The 23,505-nt window shown below is 38.7% G+C and overlaps 1 protein-coding gene across 2 annotated transcripts in view; it reads right to left on the bottom strand.

Moving 5' to 3' along the window:
- The window catches only part of Cntnap4 (contactin associated protein family member 4), a 292,284-nt gene that overhangs the window by 112,753 nt on the left and 156,026 nt on the right, over window positions 1–23,505 (bottom strand). Inside the window, exons 4-8 of one of the 2 annotated variants that reach the window (XM_034523024.2) lie at window positions 22,531–22,678; window positions 5,139–5,342; window positions 4,420–4,604; window positions 3,523–3,666; window positions 219–480 (exon numbers count right to left, since the gene is read on the bottom strand). In XM_034523024.2, the coding sequence (XP_034378915.1) occupies window positions 219–480; window positions 3,523–3,666; window positions 4,420–4,604; window positions 5,139–5,342; window positions 22,531–22,678 (943 nt within the window). Of the gene's footprint in view, window positions 1–218; window positions 481–3,522; window positions 3,667–4,419; window positions 4,605–5,138; window positions 5,343–22,530; window positions 22,679–23,505 lie in introns of those variants that run through there. The other variant, XM_076915916.1, reaches the window with a different exon arrangement.

The following is a 23,505-nucleotide window of genomic DNA, read 5'->3' as shown; positions in this document are numbered from 1 at the left end:
CTATTCTAATAAGAACTTTGAATACTGGAATCCCATTTAGAAGAAAATTGGAAATCAAGTTCCTCTAAGGAAAGGTACTGATAATCTTATTAACTCAAGTATCCATTTATTAAACAAATATTAATTTTTGGCTATGCATAAAATTTATGGAGAAGGGACAGAGAGATAATGAAATCTTTCAAATCCATATGCTTTGCCTGCAGGAAGACATTTATTACCTGCTGTGATGTCACTGGGTGACTTTCCTGGCTGGTGAAGATTCAGTTTAAGTTTCCCATCACTGAGCAAGAGGAGAAGACCACCTGACACCAACTGGAGTTCACTGAAGAGCAGAAGTCCCGCCTTATTCCAGGTTCGGAATTGAAAACTGACTGAAATGGCTTCCTCTTTGGAAGATGCCGGGAGGACTAAATAACTCCTGGTGCTCAGAAAAGTCAGAGGCATAGACTGTGGTTGTGAACAAGAAAATGAGGCATTTCCCTGAGGATAAAGGACAAAAAAAAAGCACTCAGCTCATTACCCTCCATACAGAATAGAGTTTAAATGCTCATAAAGTCTGGTTACCAGTCTCATATCATTCTAGTCTGAAAACAATTGGCTGTTACCACGAAGGTCAGTATTAACATTGGCTGTGACCATCCATGAGGGTCTGAATCTTTGCCATCTATCTTAAAAGTTCTTGAAGTGTGTTTCCAGACTTTCTCATCATTTTTCAACCTTAGTATGGACTTGCAAAGTCATTGAAATCAACTTTATTGAGAAGAATAAACATTGAATTTTCCTTTTGTATAACAGTTACATTGTATGTGTATGAAAGGTTGGAAGCATGAGAACACAAATGCTAACTGCTAACATGTAAGCACATAGAGGGAAGAGAATTTTAAGACTATTAAACTTTATGGATATGAGAACAGTTATCAGCTTCAGTTTGATCCTACACTTTTTTTTAGATAGCTGCCCCCCCACCTCCTGCCTTACACACAACACATCCTCTTATCCAAGAGCAGTGGGGGTCTTGGCACAAGTACTGTGGACAAATATTATTTAGGACAAACTACACATATCTGTCTATATTTCCTTTTAAATTATCTCTCTTTAATAAAAAAATAGTAATTAAATTAAAATCTTACTGTGTGTTAGAAACATACAAAGAGCATGAATTCACAGAGAATTTGGAATGAAATCTTTTCTATAATAAATATTCTTGTGATGCACTTTGGGATTTTCTGCACAACATGAGATTCAATTTGCATCTTTTGAATCTTAAGCAATGAACGAAATTAATGAAAATCTATTTAAATCTGCATTTTATTATCAAAATAGTCAAGTTGGAAACCCTGTTTCCCCAGAATTTCAATCTTTGCTTCTAGCTAAAAGTTCCTCCAAAACATAGAATGATATTTGACAATAGAACACCAGCCATTTCGCACCAGAGGTGTTAGGAATCACATACAACAGAGGAGGACAAGCTTGCAGTGACACACATTGCTTGCGTGCTAGCAGAAAGACCAGTGTCCCATCTTCCAGAACCCAGGCCAAAAAGCCAGGCTTGAGATTTGGTAGATGTACAATGGTCAAAAGACTTGCTATGCAAACTTGAGGACTGGAGTTTGGATCTCAGAATCCCACGTAGATGCTGGATGGGTAGGGAGGCCAACCTTAGAAGTCTCAGAGACAAGGAGATGCCAAGTGCAAGCTGGCTAGTAGCATATAGGCAATATCTGAGTTTAATCAGCAGATACAGCCTCAATGAATAAGGTGGAATAGGGATTAGGGAAGATTTCCAACAGCAGCCTCCAGCCTCTATTTCTACATATCCACATATATGCAAAACAAGCAAACAAACAAACAACAACAGATCATGCATGCACATAACCCCAAACACACTCACACATGGTTTGTCCCATGTCCTGCTCCCACTTTGTACCACCTATTTATCATGACAGCTGGTCCTGCTGGGTAGCAACAGGCCAAGCTGATGTCCAGCCCAGATGTGTATAGTGGATTTATTAGGGACAGAAGGTACCTAGAGGCAACAGCTCCTGTAGAACCCTCAGAAAGATGATTGCATTAGCCACAAATGCTCTGCCAAGTCTACTTGGTCCATTCACACTGCAGCTTCAGTTAGTGACCTTCTCCTGCCAGGCCTTCATTTCTGGTTCCTCGGCTAAGTCCTCATTGTAACACACTCTGCTACTGCTTCCCAGACTGAGCCATGGCCAACAGTTAGAGCTAAATGCTGCCATATTTCCATAGACTTGGGGTATAATGGAACCCAGACAACACTCCTAATTAGACAGCTTGGCAGCTCCAATGTTGTACCAGCCCATAAGTTCTTTATTTGTGACGAATGGCTGTGATAAATGCAAGTGTTTCTTGTGTCCTGTTAACACACCAGAAAGCTACCTAATTCTTGAGGCTCTGTGCTCATCCAACAAGCTGATCAGGCAATAACTTCTTAAAGAAACTAAATACATACATACATACATACATACATACATACATACATACATACACACATACATACATAATCAATCTACTGAGAGCAATTATATCTCCACAAAACTGAAACAGCCACAACAAAATTAAAATCATGTCACTATAGAATTTTAAAATATTTCTCATACTATTTTTTAATTTATTTAGCCCAGTTTTCTCCAAATTAAAACATTTCATCTAGGAGAGAGGGGCTGGCTCCTAAGATTCAAGAAGCAAACAAAGTACCACATGTCTTAGAGAGCTGAAGCTTAGAAAATTCTGGAAGGCTGCTCCCTGGAATTGTAGATGTCATAAACAACTACTAGCAAAAGAGTCTGATCATTCAACCTGTAAGGAGAGAACTCCAGGGTTGCACCCTTGTGACTCATCACCTGTGTTGGGGTGGCCTTTTCTATGATGCAGCTGCTTTTGAGTCACCCTTGCTTGTGTAAGTAACCTCTTACTAACCATACATGGCCCCATTAGAAACTCATTGGTTAATCAAGTTAAACTTTGGTGCAAATATTACTTTGGTCTATCATGAGTTTCCTTTCTGGGGTAAAGAGATAGGGGAGTGTGTGTGTGTGTGTGTGTGTGTGTGTGTGTGTGTGTGTGTGTGTGTGTGTTGTTTCTCCCCAGGAAAAATCTATCATACATTTACTTCATATAAAAATAAATATATGGCCAGGTGGTGGTGGCACATGCCTTTAACCCCAGTACTTGGGAGGAAGAGGCAGGTGAAGTTTATAGTTTTGAGGCCAACCTGGACTACAGAGCAAGTTCCAGGATAACCAGAGCTACATGGGGAAACCTCGTCTCAAAACACAAATTAATGAATTAATGAAAATAAATATATGAAAAATATTTGTGTTTTGTGAATTATAACCCCACCAAATAGAATTAAGCTCCTATATGCTTACTGTCAACCAGAGAGCATTTTAAAATAAGAGCCAAGTCTAAAGCATATTAAATGAGACTCTTAAATGGAGCACTTTTATTTGGAAAAGATACATCTCACTTATCCCTTCACTTGGAGATTCTTACCATAGTGACGATCTGAGGGCTGTGTTGCTTGGCCAGGCCAATGACGTCTACTCCATTATAAAAGAGGTTCTCTAAACATCCGTGAAAATATTTGTATGGCAAGGACACTGATTTTGCAGGTGCTGAGATCCCTCCAAAGCTGATCTTAGAAAGAAAAATGGCATCAATAATATTGTTTAGTGATTTAATGATAACCTGTTTAAATAATTATGATTAGCAATTATAGCAATAATCATCATGTAGATAACTTTACAACACCACACACAGAAAAAAAATTAAGATACCGACTTTTAAAAACAAATTTATGTGCATTCAGTCTTCATTTGGGTGACAGTTTAATTATTCTTCCAAGTCGCTAATCACACCTGGTTTTGATATTTATTGCTTAATGAAGAAAAATACACTTTTCTATTCACAGTAGAACTTGGACTATTTAATAAGGTACCTAATTATGATAGTTTATTTTGTATATGTTCCTAGCACACATTGCTATTTGCATGTTTAAATCGGACATTAACGAATTAATCTGTTTTCTGTTATATACTCTCAAAGAAATGCATTTCTCGGGAGTAGAACACAGAGAAGTCAGATCACGCATTCTAGATTTGCATGTGGCAATGAGAGCTCATCATTAAAAACATGATCAAACATGAGGTACTGTGACTATCCATGTCAGGTGAATAGATGGTCATGTGCTATAATGATACATATAAATAGATAATAAATGATGAGTCTCAAGTTCAGTGTGAAAGTGAGTTAGGCCTCCAGAGGAATGCCTTGTGAGCCTGGGGATTTATTCTGAAGGTGTGCTTTTATAGCTTTTTTTTTTTTTTGGCTAGGAAATTAAACTATGCATACATCATGAAATCTGTATTAATTGAAATGTAACCACCACACCTCGTAATCAAGATCCAGGTAATTGAATTCTCCTTGGGCATGGAAGTGACGCCTGTGCTCGTCCACTGTAAAGTTGACGTGTTTTCCCAGTCTCTGGATGAGCACAGAATGCCAATGCTGGTCATCCAGCAGGCTGCCCAGTGTGAGGTTGATCAGGGTGGAACTAGAAGTCAGTCTAGCTTCACCTAGAAGAAATAAATAAATAGCAGCCCTGTGATCCAGTTAAAAGGGGTGGGGATCTTCTATTTGATGGATCAGTATCACTGACGATAATTTATAACCTTCTTCTATGTGTGTCATCCTGAATGCTAGTGTGGATTTACCTCCAGCTTGATTATAATGATCTCTCAACCTTGCTGTAATTTCCTCCACTGTTAATTCCTTCTATTATTATTACCCATTGCAAGCTCATTTTCTATGTAAATTTTATCTTTGCTACAAGCTCATTATTTTTACTGCTGTCATATTTTTCAATGACCCATCCCATTCTTTATGATGCTGGGGAATAACTGGAGCCCCATCAGAGTGATGGGAAGGGCAGTCAAAGTGGGCTTTGTGCAGTTTGCAGACGTGAATCCTGTGAGCACCAGACACGTACGCAAGTCCTTCAATGGGAAAATAAGGTACTTTAGATGTTAAAAGAAGTGGGCTATGAAAACAAGTTACATAAGTGAAAAGCAATGGTCAAACCTTCCACGAGCCTCACCAAATGGTTTTACCTGAGTTAATAAGTAAGAAGAGCTTCCCTCTCCTTAACTCCAATGTGATATGATCTCCAGCAGGCCCTGCCCTGTGCAGTAGGATCCCATCACTCTCCATGGTTTTAAATTTCAAAGATATGATATCTCTTATTGGACTCAAGGAGTTCTGATCAAATCTGTAGAGGAGGAAACTTTTTCCATCAAGATCAATCACGACAGACCCTAGGGACAAAGATAGTGAGTGTCATCATTGCACAGATAAATAGAGTTTACACTGAAAATGGCAACCATTAGTGTGTGTGTGCGTGTGCGTGTGTCTGTGTGTGTGATATCAGACCAACAAATATCTCACAACATCAAAATTCCAAACTGATTCATTCAATTTGAATCTTTTTAACTACTCATGAGATTCATGATTTAAAAAATATCCTTTACATGTATGCCTCAAATATTCTTATATTACTAAAGGCTAGACTTACTCTTCAAAAGAAAAAGCATCAGAAAATGATTATAATGAATATATATAATCACTTTATAATACATATTTAAAAATCATCAATAGTTTAATAATGGTCTTGGAGTGTTGAAATTAATTTGGTAGGGGGGAGAAAGCCCCAGAAAAAAATGGTTTGAATATATCAAAATTCTTTCAGACATGTGCTGTATCTATCAAAGATGACATACATACATACATACATACATACATACATACATACATACATATATAATACCACTTCAAGTACATATTAAATTGGCCTTGTGTTCTGTCTTATTATATTATGTCCATGACCAAGTAATAGTATTTAAGGACACGGCTATTTTCTGCCTTCTCAAAGACATCATTAGAAAGACATCAGCTTAGTGGTATTATAGGGTTTATCCCTACTGCATTTATGTCATACTTTGACATCCGCCTGTTTTTCAACTTTCTGACAGTGTCTTACCTACTCACTGTCAAGCTCACTCGCATTCAGTTCATCTTTTAAAAGATGTCATGTTACACTAGCAACATAATAGTACATCTGTCAAAATCAGTTGTACCCCCAAAAGACACAAATGAAACCTATAATGTTCAGGAATCCTTGCTGTACTTTCTGTTATACCAGTCAAAGATATTTTAAGGCAATTACCCTTGGGAGTACATTGATATAATAAATGAAGAAAAACCCAATCAAATAAAGCACTTTTTTCCATGTGTCAGCTGACTTCTTTCAAGTGCCAATTCACCATATTTCATTGATGAAATTATTATGGTTACTTTTATTCCCAAATATGTATCTGATTCAGACTAACCACTGTACCCCAGAAACTGTTAATCACCCTCAACAGCCCCCTATATTTTTTCCACCATTCTATGAAGCCAAAACCTCAGGGGTCTGATTGTTTTGTTTTGTTTTTACATCTTGTTAATATGCTTATAAAGAATTCATTCACCAAGTACACATGAATAAACATCACATTCCTTAGAAAGAATAATGTTAGCCAAACAGTCATCCCTTGTTATATAGTTGAATGAATGAGCATGGCTAAAACGTAACTCTTTGTCAAACACAAATGATGTTTCCTACCATTACTAGATAGCAATAAATTAAGAAAAATTTCAGCCAGATAGACTTTAAATGCTGACACATTTGGAGCAATGCAGTTATCTCTAACTTAATGTGTTGCTTAGAGGCAACTATCAGAGTAATGATTTTATTTTAGATAAAGACTATTTTTGGAATTAGCTACCAAGAGATTTTTTCCTCCATAAAAACCATCCATGTTATTTTAGACTACTATTTCTTTTCACTCACTCTCTCTCTTTTTCACTATTGTTATTATTACATTGTAATGGTTGTATCCATCTTCCATGGCACCTCAAGCTTTGGGGACTGGAATACTTCCATCAGCAAAATAAGGTAGTGAAAAAAAAAAAAAGAAATCTTGGACAATTGATGCCTAAAGCAATGGGCACACATTTAAGATGCATATAACATGCATCTCTCAACTGAAGCCACTTGCCATTCTCTCTGACCTTTACCTACTTTTGACGCAACAAGTATATGACTATGCACATCAATGAAGTCATTTACTATAAACCTACTCAGTCTATCATGTCTGAGATACTGCATGCTATAGGCTGGGTAGAAAGTGTTGAAGATCAGTATGTCCGTTTGGAGCTTAGACCCAGAGAAGATGAACACATACATCTGTAAAAGCATTACAGAGTAGCTGGTGGAGAAAACAGGGCCAACTGGCTAAAATGCTCAGAAAGAGCCTGCTCAGGTGTCCGATCTAGAAATCTGAGTCTCGGGCGGTCCTTGTCAGTAACCTGGCCTCTCTACAGTTTCAAATCTCGTATCTTCTCTTTATCAACTAGATAACTCTTGAGGCATTTAATTTCAAAAAGGCTAGATATTCTCCCAATTATGTTTACATTTACTGTCACAAAATCAAAGATTATAGGGAACCTACTATGACAAGAAATAATTAAAGGCTCTGAAGGAGAAGGTGGAGTCGCTTCAAACAAGGCACCTCCGAGGTGGGGGGGGAAGAAATGTAGAAATAGAGAAATAAGCATATTTGTGGCAATCCCCTCACACATTTAACATGCATATAAGCAACGCTTTTCAGAAGGATGGAAAGGGCAGAGAGCAATCAAGTAGCACATATGTAATATAAAGATGAAATTCAGTATGATCCCTGACATTTTCATATTAATGAAATATTACACTCACTGACAACCATTCACCTTTTTATTATTACATTTACAAAGTTATTTATGCAAACATCTGACAGTGAAATATAGTTTTGAACTATCAGCATAAAGTACTATATAATGATAAATAAAACACCCTGATTAGGTTTCCAGGGTTTGCTTGGTTGGTTGGTTTTTTTTTTTTTGTTTTGTTTTGTTTTTATTTTTGTCATTGTTGTTTTGTTTTTTCTTGTTCCGATTTTGTCAAATTGACACAAATTAGAGTCTTCTGGGCAGAGAAAACCACAGGTACAAATATTCCTCTATTAGACTGACTGTAGGCCACCCTGTGAGGTATTTTCTTAATTAGTGATTGATGTGAGAGGGCCCAGCATACTGTTTCTTACTTAGTCTGTATTCTTATATACCCCATAGCAGGTGGTCTTGAGGCATATAAGGAAACAGGCCTAGCAAGCCACAGAGAACAAGCCAGAAGCAAGGCTCCTTCATGGTCCTGCTTCCGGTTCTGTCTCCAGTTCCTGCCTTAGGTTCCTGCCCTAACTCCTTTGATGACAGATGGCAATGTGGAAGGAAGTATACGTGAAGCCAACCCATTCTTCTCCAAGTTGCTTTTGGTCACTGTTTTATTACAACATAAACCCTAATGAAGACATTAAAAACAAATAGTAGAAAGATCTGAGATCTTCTCTGACCTATCTGCTCCCTCTCATCAAAGAACCTTCTGTGATTTCATAGGGTATCAAAACAGGTAGTACCCAAGAATCGCACCTTCAAAGCATCTTAGCTGGGCAAGGTACCACAATGTTTTTAAGTTCAGGTTTTAGAGACTACGATTTGTGTTCCTGTGATAAAAATACTTGACATATATAAAATATGAGAGGAGCATATTTCTTTTCTAACATGGCAGGGAAGGGTATATCTGTGACACAGAAGTTTGAAGCAGAACTTTTCACACTATGGGGGACCAGGGAGCAAAGAGACCAGGCCAAACAGGGGCCCATCTAAAACCTTGGATCTTGTGGCAGACTTTGGCCAGCCAGGTCACACCTCCTAAAATGGCCACGGTGCTGCATAGATACTGCCAACAGCAGTATCTATGTGCTCAGATCCAAGCCTGGGGGACATCTCATATTCAAACAGTAATAGTGGGGGTGGTTGCTTTCTGTCTCACAGCAAATTACTTAACCTTTTTGTCTTGCTTCTTCATGCATGAAATGAGAGTTAACAGCGTATTCTCCACAGGTTTGTTGTATGAGTGTTTATCCACATAGTAACAAGTAATCAATGAGCACTCATTTCTGCTAACGCTAGCCTATTATTTATTATTAGGATATTGAGCAGGAAAAGAGCTGCTCAAAATAATTAAATACTTGGGTGGGTTTCTGATTCTTTAAAACATAATGAATTTCTGAACAGCACACACATGCACATATTTCACATACACATTCACATATGCATATACATACCACTAGCACATAGACATGTACATACACGCACATAGACACATACCACATGCACATAGACATGCATATGCCAAACATGGACAGAAACACACATACACACATGGGCATACATGCACACACACACACATACACACATACACACATACACACACAGAGGTTGCTCTTGAGTTATCAGTATCAATGTCAGGTTATGCAGAGAGGGTGATTTGAGGCAGCTGTGGGTTCTGTGGCTCTTTTTCTGTCAGCTCCTGCTCAAGCTGTGTGCTGTGTTCACCACAGCAGTTGTTGGTGATCTGAATCCTCCTTGGTAAATACTGCCATCTCAAATCTGCTTATTTTTGAGGAAAGAAGAGACTCGGAAGGACTGTAAGCCCTGACCAATTCTCCTTGTGACTCCATATATGGTCTACTTTATTTATATGGTGCAGAAATGTAATCTTCCATGGAATGGAAGGCTTTCCAATAGAAAACATACAAATATCTTTCACCGGAGCTGTGTGGGAAGGAATACTCCTGAAATGAACACAAATCCTGCCTTCCTTCAGTTCATATTTATGGCAAGCTCTCTGTGAGCACAGAGGCAGATGAAGCATTGCATGGAAACAAAGCACGCTCTTTTATATTTTTCAAAAAGCTTACCATCTATGAGAAGACACACATCCCTGAGATGCAATTATTCATGGTTTCGTTCAGAGCTTTGCTTCTGGATCAGGGCAATGTCCCCAGTGCTGTCTAAGATGTGCAAGACAGCCAATCTACAATATCCTCTGCGAAGGATGTCAACTGAGCTGCAGAAATGCTTCACCTGCTTGAGCAGCAGACACTGTCTCTACCTGTACATACGTCCCAGACAAAGCCTCTTATCATTTTGAGGTATTCTCCTATGGCTGACTCTCCCTAACTAACCCCTGCATCCAGTCCTGCTCCAAAAGTTTGAGCATTCTAATCTTAAAGGGCTGTCACTTTTGAAAGCAATTTTCTCCCCTGACCCTAAGTGTATTACTAACAACAACAACAAAATCTAAGAAGGTGACTTTTTAAATTGAGCTCTTTGGCTCAGTCATAATAAAACAAGCTGGACCAACAAGATGGCTCAGTAGATGAAGACTGTGCAAATTCAAATGACCAACATTTAATCCCCAGGACCCACTTGGAAAGAACAGACTCCTGAAAATTGACCTTTGTCTGTGAGCATGCCACTGTACACCTGTACACACAGAGAGAAATACACTAAGTACTTTTAATTGTTTTTAAATAAACAAACTGAATACGTTTTTTTCTTGCGTACTCCATAAACAGTCAGCATCTTGAGCTCTTCCAGGTTGGCACTGGATCAGAATCTGTGGATTCCTAACTTGAGACCCAAGAACACAGAATTCCCCCATGAGGCTGACTTAGGTGACAGCATCATATTTGACCAGAAAAACATGTAGGATACAGAGGCCTATTTTCTGAAATCAAATAACCTCAATGCCTACTGAATTGTGCTGAGGAAAATGAATACATTTTATTTATTTATACTACAATTGGTTCTTGGAGAAAGTTGTAGAGGTAGGAAAGACTTTTTTCCCTGAAAGATACTTCAGGATAAATTGATTCTGCAAGTTACACTATGATTCATAGCATTATTGATGAGGACAGATGACTAAAAACTTAAAAGAGAAAGATTGGAATAGAAAATGCATGAACTGGAAAATCATCCCTCCAATAAGAGAAAATTAATTTTATTTAAAGGTCATGAAGGGATTGTTCTTGAAAAAGATAATTAAGTCTTCTGTTCATTTAGGGTAGAATTACCCTTCAAAATATAAATTGAGTAAGAATTTTATCTTTAGGGGCTGGAGAGACAGCTCAGCAGTTAAGACTTCTTTCAGGGGACCCTGTTTTGAGTCACTGAAACAATATTAAGCTTTTCACAACTAACTACAGATCCAGGGAGATCTGACACTCACCTTTGGCCTCTAAGGGCATCTGTAACAAGGTGTGCATATACTCAGATATTCTCTCTCTCTCTCTCTCTCTCTCTCTCTCTCTCTCTCTCTCTCTCAGAAGGAGTTTTGACTTTAAAGATCAGAGAATAAAATTAATACAGACATTCTATGAGCTGGAGAAAGGGGCTACAGGCCAAGTGCTTCTTGGTTAAAAGTGAAGTCAGCTTTTAACAGCAATCATACTGTTTCTTTATGTGAGAATTATTACCCATGAATTACTAAACTAAGAAACATAAATCAAATGGAGTCCCTGTTAAACTATTATATAGTGAGATATTCAAGCAGCAGTGTGATGGATAGGCACTTGAGACCTGCATTACTGAATCAGGTTGGAGACCAAGCACTCAAGAAATCAACAGGAAATGGGTTATACTATTTTTGCATAGAAGCATAAAGAAACCAAGGATGATTTAAGGTCCTCCTACTTCTAAAACAACTCAAATGAATACCATAAAACGGAAGGAGGAAGAGAAGCAAGCTCTACACAGAACCACAAAACACGGTGACTCCTCTGCCATAGCTCTAAATAAATGGACGTAAAGTCAGCAATAGGTTGAGGTGGGAACATGACCTCTGTACTTAAATACCCATTGAAACTAACTTCCGGGATAGACGAAACCAGTAGCATTTGCTCTGGCAAGGTCATTTTAGTGGGTTGTGAGACAATACAAGTTGTATTTCAGTCTCTGGTTTTATTGGTGACTTATATGTTATGATGCTGCCAAAGTCACCTGAAGGCTCTTTTTCCTTACATGGAAGATGAAGAGATTCAATATCGTGCTCCATATTACCAAAGGTTCTCTTGAGATCAGATGGAAGTACCACGGTGCCCCAACATGGATGACAGTCACTCCATTTTGATAAGAATATCTAAATCATTTATTCACCTCAGTGCTGTCTCTCTCCTTTAATCAACTGTTAACACTTTGAATGTAATGAATTTGCTTTTGTACACTATCCCATTATTTAGTTTATATGAAAATATCTTTAAAGATTTATTTTTAATTATGTGTATATGTCTGTGTTAGGTTTATGCACATGAGTGCAGTGTCCTCAATGGCCAGAGAGGGTACCAAATGCCCTGGAACTGGAGTTACAGGCAACTGTGTGCCTCCTGATATTGATGCAGAAAAGGGAACTTGGATCTTCTGAAGGTGATCTTCATGTTCTTAACCACAGAGTCATCTCTCTAAAAACTATATAAAAATACTTTTCATTCATCTATTCGTCAACTTTTATTATACCTAGATTATGCCACATGCCACCATGGAAGCCACTATTTCAACAGTGATCACATCCTGTCCTCAAAAGTCCCCCAATCTAAAGTGAAAACCACTAATCTACTTACTGAGCCCAGAAGCGCTTTCAAATTGTAAATGGTATATGAAAATGAAGTTACAGGAAGGATTGAGCTGGATATATTTAAATTACATTGGCAATGAGGTGCATCTCTGTGGTTAAAATATCTAAGCTAAACACATATATGAATGGAGTTCAGACAAGGAAATGAAAGCTAGTGAATGAGTGCAACTGGGAGATGGAGAAGACTGAAGGGTTGACATAGAGGGAGAAAATGGAAATAGCCCATAGGAAGTACCATTTCCAGCAGGTCACCAGGACCATGAAATGACCTGCCTGTGGGTTTCTGTATTTTGGGTTTGTTATTACTCCTAGGAGTTAACAACTGATCCTCAAGTATGGCCAGCACTTCTCAGTCAGTGTCACTATGGTCTTCCAGTTCAACGCTCAACATGTTTAACTGCTCCTCTAACTGGCAGGACTTGAACTGTTAAGTGTGGCCTTCCTAACATTGCATGGATGCTATAAGTCTCTAAAACTGCATCTTCTGTATCTCCTGCTGTCTCCTGGATATCTCATCTTAGGTACACAGTGTTCAAAAATCAGCCAAGGATTGGGGGTATGGGGAAGCTGGAACTCTTCACTGATAACCTTCTTTTGGCTATTCTCAACTTCTAGCCTCTCTGGAGACCTGGAACTCTGGCCTCTATCTCCTAAGTCTGCAATGGCTGATAAACTTTCCACTTGTCCTTAGAAAATTGCCAGTTGAATATGAATCTCCTGGAATGTGCTTCTTGGCTTTATAGAATCCAATGCTTTCAACTTTCTACCTGCTTTGAAATGAATTTCAGAGCTCTGAGGAAGTTTTTTTTGTTTTTGTTTTTGTTTTTTTTTTTTTGTTTTTTTTTTAAATATCTATCTGGTATGTTTACTTTTTAAGGGCACCAAGTTAACCTGATAAAAGCTGTTCTGACCCAATATACCAAAAATGAAGTCATTTATCTTTTTTCCCGAGCATTTGTAATTACTGTAGTCCATTCATTTACCCAAGGTTGCCAAATGGGTATGTTTTCAATACTATTATATTTTTAAATATTATTTTTTAGTTAAAAGGAAAAAAGAAACACTCTCTGTTGTATTTGATAACCTCATATTATAGAATATTCTGGAGATTATGAGAAAAACATAGCTTTTACTTTTACTAGCTTTCAAAATCGAAATTGGTACCTTAATGTCTCTCATATGTGACTAATAAGACTGTTAACATTATTATCATGGGACCAGTAAGATAGTAGGTAAGGGGCTTCCTGCCAAATAATACTTGATGACCTGATGACCCAATAATCTAAATTCAGACCTTGGGCCCTACATGGTATAATGAGGGAATTATCTCTCACAGATTGTACTTAGACACACACACACACACACACAGAGAGAGAGGGAGAGGGAGAGGGAGAGGGAGAGGGAGAGGGAGAGGGAGAGGGAGAGAGAGAGAGAGAGAGAGAGAGAGAGAGAGAGAGAGAGAGAGAGGAAGAGAATGTAGTATTTCTATTACAAAAGCATGAGCTAGAGAGATGGCCCAACAGTTAAAATTTTGCCCTCTTGCTGACATTCCAAATTTGTTTTCCACGTCCATACCTAATACCAACCACCCGTGCCTCCAGCTCCAAGGAATCCAACTCCCTCTTCTGGCCTCCACAGACGTTGTACTCACATGCACATTGAAACACACACATAATTTTCAAAAATAAAAATAAATCTTAAAAGATAAACTTTGTCATGAACCCCTTGATTTATTTATACTTGATATGTGTTGAATTTGTGTGGATAATGTTTCTGTAAATGTTTCTGTAGTGGAATCGTAGGGGCCTTCTCAATGACTCCTGAACTCCTCGCACACACGAAGATTTTCATAGTTTGCACACTTCTTTCTTCTAGTATTGTAATACTAACTTGTGGCAGCATTGATAGAACATTACTTGCCAAGTTGAAAAAATAAATAGAACTATCTAAAAGCTTTACAAAGAATGAATTTGTCCACTCAAACTTGGGCTCACTAGAAGCTAGTTTCCTTTTAAATTTGACACAAAATAGGATCCTTCAGCTCTATCTTATGGATGAACAGATAAGGAGCTGTGGCTAAGTTACCTGGTCAAACTTTCAGCAGTTGTTATGAGAAACTTGCTGAAGGAATATGTATTTAATTGAATTATGACTTTCCTTTCTCATAAAGGAACTGCTTTTAATGTTCTGTCCTAGCAAGGCACATGATAGAAGAGATAGAATCCTTAAAGCAGAAAAATGATTACCTTGCTTTCTTTGAGTATTATGGTAGTTTGAGTAAAAATGTTTCCCAATAGGCCCATATATTTGAATGTTTAGTCTAGGGAGTGGCATCATTTGAGAACTATTAGAAGATGTGGCCTTGTTGGAGGAACTGAGTCACAGAGGGTGGGTTTTGAGGTTTCAAAAGCCTACATTAGGCTCACTGTTTTCTCTTCTTGAGGATCAGGATGCAGCTCTCAGCTACTGTTCCAGTGCCATTAGGAGAGCTGAAAGCTTGCTCCTGCTATGCCCCTGTCATGATGATAATGGACTGACTAACCCTCTGGAACTGTAAGCAAGCCCACAATTAAATTAATACTCTTTAAATAAACATTTCCTTGGTCATGGTGTCTCTTCACAGCAATAGAACAGTGACTAAGACAGGTATTATTTTCACCTTGGCAAGCTAAAATCTACTGATGACATTGTTATACTCTGCATTTAAAGTGTCCTCTAAAGGTCTATGTAGTCAAGGTGTGGCCCTTGCTCCTAATACAGTAAGAAATGGTATAAACATTAACAAATACAATCTAATAGCTAGTCAGTCTTTCAGCATGCTTCAAAAAGCACTGTGGACCCTCTGTCTCTTCCTTTTTTGTCTTTTATTCATGCCCCAACTATGAAATGAGTAGCTTTACCTCATGGTGCTACTACAACGTATTGCTCTACCTCAGGCCCCACATCAACAAGCCAATAGATTGTGAACCAAACTTCCAAATGGGCCAGAGCAATCTTTTCCCCTTCTTAGGTTGATGGTTTCATGTCTATTAGAACAACAGAAGCTAGCACACAGTGTATAATTCCAGCTTTCAGTGTTTAGGGCATTATTAAATGTGGATTTCTATTTTTTTAAAAGTTAGCATGAGCTTCATAATGATTGACTTATGTTCTCTTCCATGAATAAAACCCATAATTTGCTCTCACACAGTCAATATTTAAGCCATTAAATACCATAGTTCAGTACTTTTCTACATTTCTGCTCATCTAGTCTTCTCATGCCGTTCTCCCTATGCTCCGTTCCTCACTGTCAGAGGTTAGACATGCTGCTTGGATAATGGGGAAAGCCTACCCAAGGAACATCCAAATGCATCCATTCACTCATCCACCTACCCAGAATATTGATGACAGAAAGGGGAACCTGTTGTGCACCAGGACAATGAGGACACACTGTGGAGAAGAAAGACTGCTTTGGTGACAGTTGAAAATATTCTTAGGTCTGGAAGTGGCATATCAGGAAAGTTGAGAGCACCTATTACTCGCCAAGAGAAGGTAATTATCTCAGTGGAAGAATGAAGGCAGAGCATGGAGCAATTGCTATGGGCATCGTGCAAAGCCCCTAAGGCTAGAAAAAACATGAAATTACGGTGTGTCGCAGCAACAGAAATTAGTTCAGTATGGCTAAATAGTTGGATATTCTTATTCTGTAGATGAGCAATAAGATAAAACCATGGGCTACAAAATAAGGATCCTTACTCAAGATTGCAGGCAAGGAATTTTAAGTGCAGACTAAGGACAATTGCTGAAGCAAAATAGTCAGAATTATGAACATCACCTCCTGTGATCTAATCCCCACTCCCTTAGGGCATGCCCAACACATTCACATTCACCCAGCAATTTTCTGATCCCGGATTTAATTTACACCCCTGCACTTGTCTTTGCAACACACATATTCCCTCATCTAATCAAAGGCTTAACTCTCTTTTCCTTCCTGTCTTCCATCGCTCAGGTTCTTCCATCCATCTCTTCTATGGATCTATGGATGTGCTCACAACTGCAGGGGCCAACATTATCTAAAATTTATACTTTCCCTTTGATGCCATAAAATTTAGCTTCTGCTTCTCTCATTGCTCAGGAGACAACTTCAGGTTTGCTGACATTAAAGTGGAGCAGGCTCTTTGATACAGATTTTCCACACACCTGGCATCTCTTCATAATCAGTTATTGCGCTAACTTGTTGGGGCAGAGGGCAATAAAAAAGTACGTGTGGGTCTCACAATAGCCATTTTCCCTGAAATGATCACAGGACAGCACGAGTCTATAACTTTAGTAGGCACATGTTTTAGACACCATGTGGAGAAGGTGGTTGAAAAAATGTGAAAAATAGGGTTCATTTGGGTAAAAGGGCTGGCTGCCAAGCCTGACAACGTGAGTTTGAGCATTAGAACCTATGTGGAAGAACAAGAGATCTGGCTCCTGAGAGTTTTTCTCTGACCTTCACATGTGCACCATTGCACACACACACACACACACACACACACACACACAGAGGCATGCACATGGCTGCAGTAAATGTGACAAAATATAAAATTAATTATAAAAATAAATAAATAGATTAAGTGCATGGATGGCCTGCTCTAGTTGTAGAGAAGTATTTCCATTTTTCAAGATGCACATAGTTGTTAAAACTTAGTGCTTCATTATTTTATTAGCACTGACACCGGAGAACATTTTATGATTTACTAAGAAATGAATTTATGAATGTTTCAGTTCTACATGGTCAACCCAAAGGCTTGGAGTGGGCTCCATATTTCATAGGTACTTGAACTGGATGAGTCAACAACAGGGTTAATTACCCCCTCTGTTCTCTTTAACTGCCTATTCATTCTCCAGTGCTCTGTCCCAAGAGATGATACCACCTTCTCAGTTTTGCAGATGCAATGATTCAGTATCTCCTCACATAGTGCCCACGCTCTGATGCATCAGTATCCTCAGAGGACTCTTGATGCTGACCTTCTCTCCCTCCTGGATTTCTGTTTCAGTATGGTATACCAGTTGTCTTGCATAGATGGCATCAAAGGGCTCAAATTCTGCTTCTATCTACGTATTTTACCCTCTAACCTGTGACCTTCATTTCAGTCTGAGCCACCATTGACAAATGCAAACTGATTCTCTGGCCTAAGGAATGATGCCTCCCACAAGGAGTTGGCACCTGACACATAAACTGACATAATCAAAACAATCTCCCTTTAGACATGCCTACCAACCCAATATGGACAACCTCTTCACTGAAACTCTTTTCCCGGGTGATTCAAGGTTGTAACGAGTTGCAAAGTAAAGCTAATTATCCCATGATCCATCAACACCCTTTCCTTTATTTGACTGAATAGAATCACTTTTTTATGGAATAAAATCAATTATTCCATGACCCATCAACCCTCTTTCCTGCATTTGACTGAATAGAATCACATTTTCTGTCTGGAATCTCCTCCAAGCTTCCTATGAGAAAATACATTTTAATTTCAAAATGTACTATTGTCAACTTCTTTTATTAATCTCAGTCTTTGTTCCCCACATTCATATGCTACAGCATCTCACAAGCTACATTACTTTGCCTTTGATGAGTACAATGTATTTCAACATTGCACCGCCTACCTTATTTAATAAAATATATGCTATTTTAGAATTTCTCTATATAGTATATTTTATACAACATATAGTACATATTATACTTTACATATAGTATATACTTCATACTTTACATTTAGTATACTTAATATAACATACAATATGTAGTAAAACTATCTCAGAGAAAATGTCAGTACATGCTTATTTGTGAATAGATATAGAAACCAAGCGTTTGTGAAGAGCACTAACTTTGGAAAGTGATGTCATTCATTTTAGATCTTGGGTCTAACGTGTGTTGTTTGATCTTGGGCAAAGTTCCTGATTTTTCTATAGTCCCCTTTCTTCTATGTCAGATGGAAGGCACTTTGATGGTCATTGATCGTGAATGAATGGCAGAGACAAAGCCTACCCTATGTTACATAGGTACATATAGGAAGAAGCAGTTGGATGAGGTTTGCTTAACTGAGCATAGATGGCATCTCATGGCTGTGATCCAGGAAGAAGACCTTGCCCTCTCCCCAAATACCATTGTTTCCTATTTAAAGATGCTGTAGGAGAATGCCCTCCTATATCTAGAACAAATCTAGCCTGATCTTGTCTACACCACTCAAAAGAGTTACAAACAAATCATAGCAGTAAGTGCTTTGCCCTTTCATTCATGAATAAGGAAAACTAATGGTTTTAGCTATGTCTATGTCCAGTGACTGAAAGCAGGTCCATGGCTCATTAGTTCAGAATTTCTGCTTGTCTCCTTCTATTCCTGCATAAAATAGTGAAATCTGTGTACCTATTCCTCTGTCCTATTCAAACTAAATGAGAAAATGCCTACAAGTTATGCTCTTTGCTCATAATAGCTGTTCAATATGTGTTGACTTTATGGCATCATGTATAACCAATTAATACTCGTGCAAGGATGACGACATAAATAGAGAACATGACCATGAGGATTATTCAATCGAGGGATTGAAGTAAATATATCTAGCCTATTTCTCAAAGTCACTTACATCCAAAGCAATTTGAAGTTGGTTTCTAGCTCTCTTATGAGACTATTTTTCCATTAAACCTATTACTTTGTATATTTTAATAATTTAAAACTACACACATATCATTTTACATCAGCTCCTGTCATAGCATTTTACTCTATGTTGTTGAGTTTAAAATATACTAGCACTTAAGACATGGGTCAGTGAGAAAAGGAGACTGATTGGCAGGCAGGGAAAGTGCTTATCCTCAAAACAGTAAACATGCTCACAAAAAAAAAAAAAAAAAAAAAAAAAAACCAAGGAAGAATAGAGAGAGTTCCAAAGAGAACATAGGCCTTGGACGCTGGGATGTCACTTGGGTTATCCTCAGTCATGTGGCATCAGAGAGAACTCAAAGAACTCTCAATCTCATGAGGCACTACCCTGTGGGCATTCTAAGTAATAATTTGTTTTCAGCAAAACAGCATAGAATTATCAGTGAAAATTCAAAAGGTATCACCAAGTATTGAAAGTAGCTAGATTGCTTTATTTCCTCCAGACTCAGTTTACCCTGGGAAACATAAGAATTAGATTAGACTGTGTTGAAATAAACAATCCATATCATGGTATATCCACAAGCAATGTCAGCTCTTACTCTGCTGTGTTAAATATTTTGCAAAATGAATGCTCCATAGAGAATGCAATTGTCAATACAAAGCAGTCTGATTTTCTTTCCCTTCATTGTCCACTATGCATGTATGAGTTTGGCTAACCTCCAGGATCTAAAGACAGGCTGGGGATATAAACTCATGGTAGAGCACCTGTGTAGTATATAGCAGGTACTAGATTCAATCCCCCAATCAATAACAACAACAACAACAACAAAATTAACAACCACAATATGTGTTAGAAATACATCTTTTTGTCCAAGTTCTGGCTTCTGGAACTTGATTACCATAGGCTATTTTTTAAAGGGTGATTTGTTTTCCAGGTTTGAAAATTATGAAATGAGAAACTAACACACCCAGAGCAGCTACGCTGCGCCATGGAAGCCAAGAAACCCAGCAGTCCAGCTGGGCAGATGGTGAGAAGAAAGCTATCCTGGAACTCATCTCTCAGATCCAGCAGCTGGAGGATGCAGGAGCTCAAGTCCTGAGCTCCAGGAGACTTGGCTGCAAGCCTAGCTCTGCCACTTCCTGTCTGTGTAGCCTATGCAAGTCAACCAACCCAAGCCTCAGTTCTCTTTTGTGAAAAAGGAAAATGGAAGAGCTATCTTGTGTCATAGCTTTCTGGGTTCCTTTGAGACATCATACATGTCTTTGTGCAACGTCTATAAGAAGCACTCACAGAACTGGATAACTCAGTTCAGATTCCCAGCACCCACATGAAAAGCCAGCCACAGGGGTACATGCCTCTAGCCCCAACATTGGAATGATAGACAAGGAAGCATCCCTATGGGCTCCCCAAAACACAGTCTAGAGTCAGTGAACTCCAGGTTCAGTGAAAATCAGAAAGAGAGAGAGAGAGAGAGAGAGAGAGAGAGAGAGAGAGAGAGAGAATATAGAGGAAGACCTCTGATACCAACCTTTGGCCTCCACACACATGGGCACATGCAACCACACATACATAAGCATGCAGAGAAACACATGTTGAACATACACACAAAGAAACACCCTAGTGCATGCAGTAAGCACTCAGGAAAGTTTTTCTGCTTTTAGAATCAGGAATATTAATGCTACTAATATTGGTATTGATGCTTTTGCTAATTAAATTATTATTTCACCAAACATCATTACAATAGTCCTAGAAGCCTAAAGGGACAAAAATTGTTGGTGGATGATACTGATGATGGCAGTGGGTAGCAGGTACATCATTAAAACACGCCAGGAGCTCCAAGCAGTAAATACAATATGATCTCTTGGCCAGACAGAGTTTTTAAAACTTCACCAATGACCATTGGTTGAAGGTTGACCTACCAATTAAGAGCAGAGGGCCCTAGTTCCATCCCCAGAACCCACATTCATCAATACACAACTATGTAACACAAGCTTCAGGGAATCTGATGCCCTCTTCTGACCTCCAAGCGGATCTGCACATATCTGCACATATCTACACAGATACACAGCTAAACTAATAAAAAAAAATCTTTAAAGGCTTCTTCAACTCATCTGACTTCTTTATGACATTTGTTTTTCTTTTCTGTTAGTAAAAGGAAGCAGAACCTAGTCAGGATAATATCCATAGGTGACAGGATATATGTGACACAGGAAAGCTTTAGTGACAAAAATAAATAAATAAATAAATAAATAAATAAATAAATAAAATTTTATTAGAGGAGTAATGATGCAGTAAAATTGAACAGTCCTGGGTTTGATCCTGTAGTTTCCCAAGTGTTAGTTGTAAGACACTAGGTCAAAGCCTGAATCTCTCCAAACCCCAGCTTGTGTGCCTGACTGCTGGAGATTGTGTTAACCAACTTGTTACTCTATAATTACAGAGCCCCTTACAGAATTGAGTGGACTATTAACAGCTCTTAGGTCCCTTCCCTACAGAAACAAATAAACAAACAAACAAAAACATGTAATTGAATGCCTCCTTGTGGGGAGCCTAAATGAAATCTGTGGTTTCTGCCTTTTTTTTTTTTTTTTATGTGAAGATATTTCAAAGACATTTTATATTCTGGCAGAGGTCTTCCCTGTCTGTTTTAATTTATGCTGAGGGCATGGCACATTTAAAAATGAATTCCTTGGGATATTACTTTTAGGCTACAGAGAAAAATACTCAGCTTTTATACAAGCTGGCTGGCCATACATACTAAATGGACTGAGGTCTCTTTTCTTTTTGAGACAGGGTTTCTCTGTGTATTCCTGGCTGTCCTGGAACTCTTTCTGTAGACCAGGCTGGCCTTGAACTCATAGAAATCTACCTATTTCTGCCTCCCAAGTGCTGGGATTAAAGGTGTGTGCCACCACCACCTGGCTTTGTCTCTTTTCTTGAAGTACCAACATGAAGCTTCAAGTATAACCCACTGGGGGAGATGCAATATCAAATACTCAGACTATTTAGTAATGATAACTTTGTAATGTACACACACACACAGTCAAGGAAGAGAAAGCACACATGCTTCATCCCCGAATTAAAATGTAAAAGTTGAACACTCCAGTAAATATTAGCACCTGTAGTCACAAGATCAGCCTTCCACTGAAATAGTTGTTGTCTGATGTCTTTCTTCATCCCTACAAAGTTGATTTCAGGGTACAGTTTGGCTTTTCAAGCCTCTCCTTTGATATCTATTTCAATATGTTGGGTAAACAAAACACTCACGGTATGCACACCCGAACACCTCTGTGCGCATCCCGATTCTGCCCTTGGGGTTCCATTCTAGAGGAATGAAGCGAAGAAATCTGGCTTTGATTGAAGGCTGGAGTCTATAGTACACAACGCTGTCTGCGTTCGTATTTCCAGAAAAACCCTGGAAGAAAAGGAAAAGAAGGATCTCTCAGTATCTGGAGATTGTCAGTGTCACCTGGAATGAATGTCCGTGTGCAAAGCTAGCCTTTCCTTCCCCCCAACCCCTGTGAAAAGTTCCACTTTCTTGAAAGAAATAAGATGAACCGTCTTTTGTCTCTCCTTGCACAAAGTGACTGTTACCTCTGTTTCTTTGCATGAAGAGAAGTTTTAAATTACAATCACACCCATTAAAGCAGCTTTCAACTACGATACCCACGATAGAAAATTGCTTAGGCAAAACCAGGATTAAATGTAAGAGTGTGCGCGCCAGTGGCTGCCAGTACTGCAAACAGCGCGCAGAAGCCGAGAAAATAATCTCTCAGTATTGAAAAACTATTACCTGATTCAGCAAAGAAATTGCTCACCTGTTTCGGCTATTGCCGATTTCTCCGCTCCCTCATTAGCATAAACAAAAGCCTCCCCCAAGAGGGAACCACACTCTATAGGAGCTGCTAAGCTCCATCAGCACAGTGCCTCAGACTTGTCCAGAGATGCAAAGGGATACTGGAAGCAATGAGAATTTGGAAAGACCTGTGATTAGACTTACAAACTCTGGCTCTGGAAAACGAGAAAGACCTTTGGAATGATGCTAAGCCAGCACAGTCAAATTGCAGATGAGGAAATTAAAGGTCAGGAAGGTGGAAAAAAAAAATCTCTGGCGTCTGCAAAACCATTACACTGAGTAAGCCTGTGTTCCTTCCGCAGTATTAGGGCACATTTGCTGACGTATAGCTTGCCTGCAACATCCATAGAACTCAACACCCTGGCTACTTAAAACACTTTTAAAGA

Source organism: Arvicanthis niloticus, chromosome 18 (assembly GCF_011762505.2).
Source record: "Arvicanthis niloticus isolate mArvNil1 chromosome 18, mArvNil1.pat.X, whole genome shotgun sequence".
In the NCBI taxonomy this organism is placed as follows: domain Eukaryota; kingdom Metazoa; phylum Chordata; class Mammalia; order Rodentia; family Muridae; genus Arvicanthis; species Arvicanthis niloticus.
Note: the sequence above shows the minus strand (reverse complement) of the source record. Positions and strands in the feature narration are given on the sequence as shown.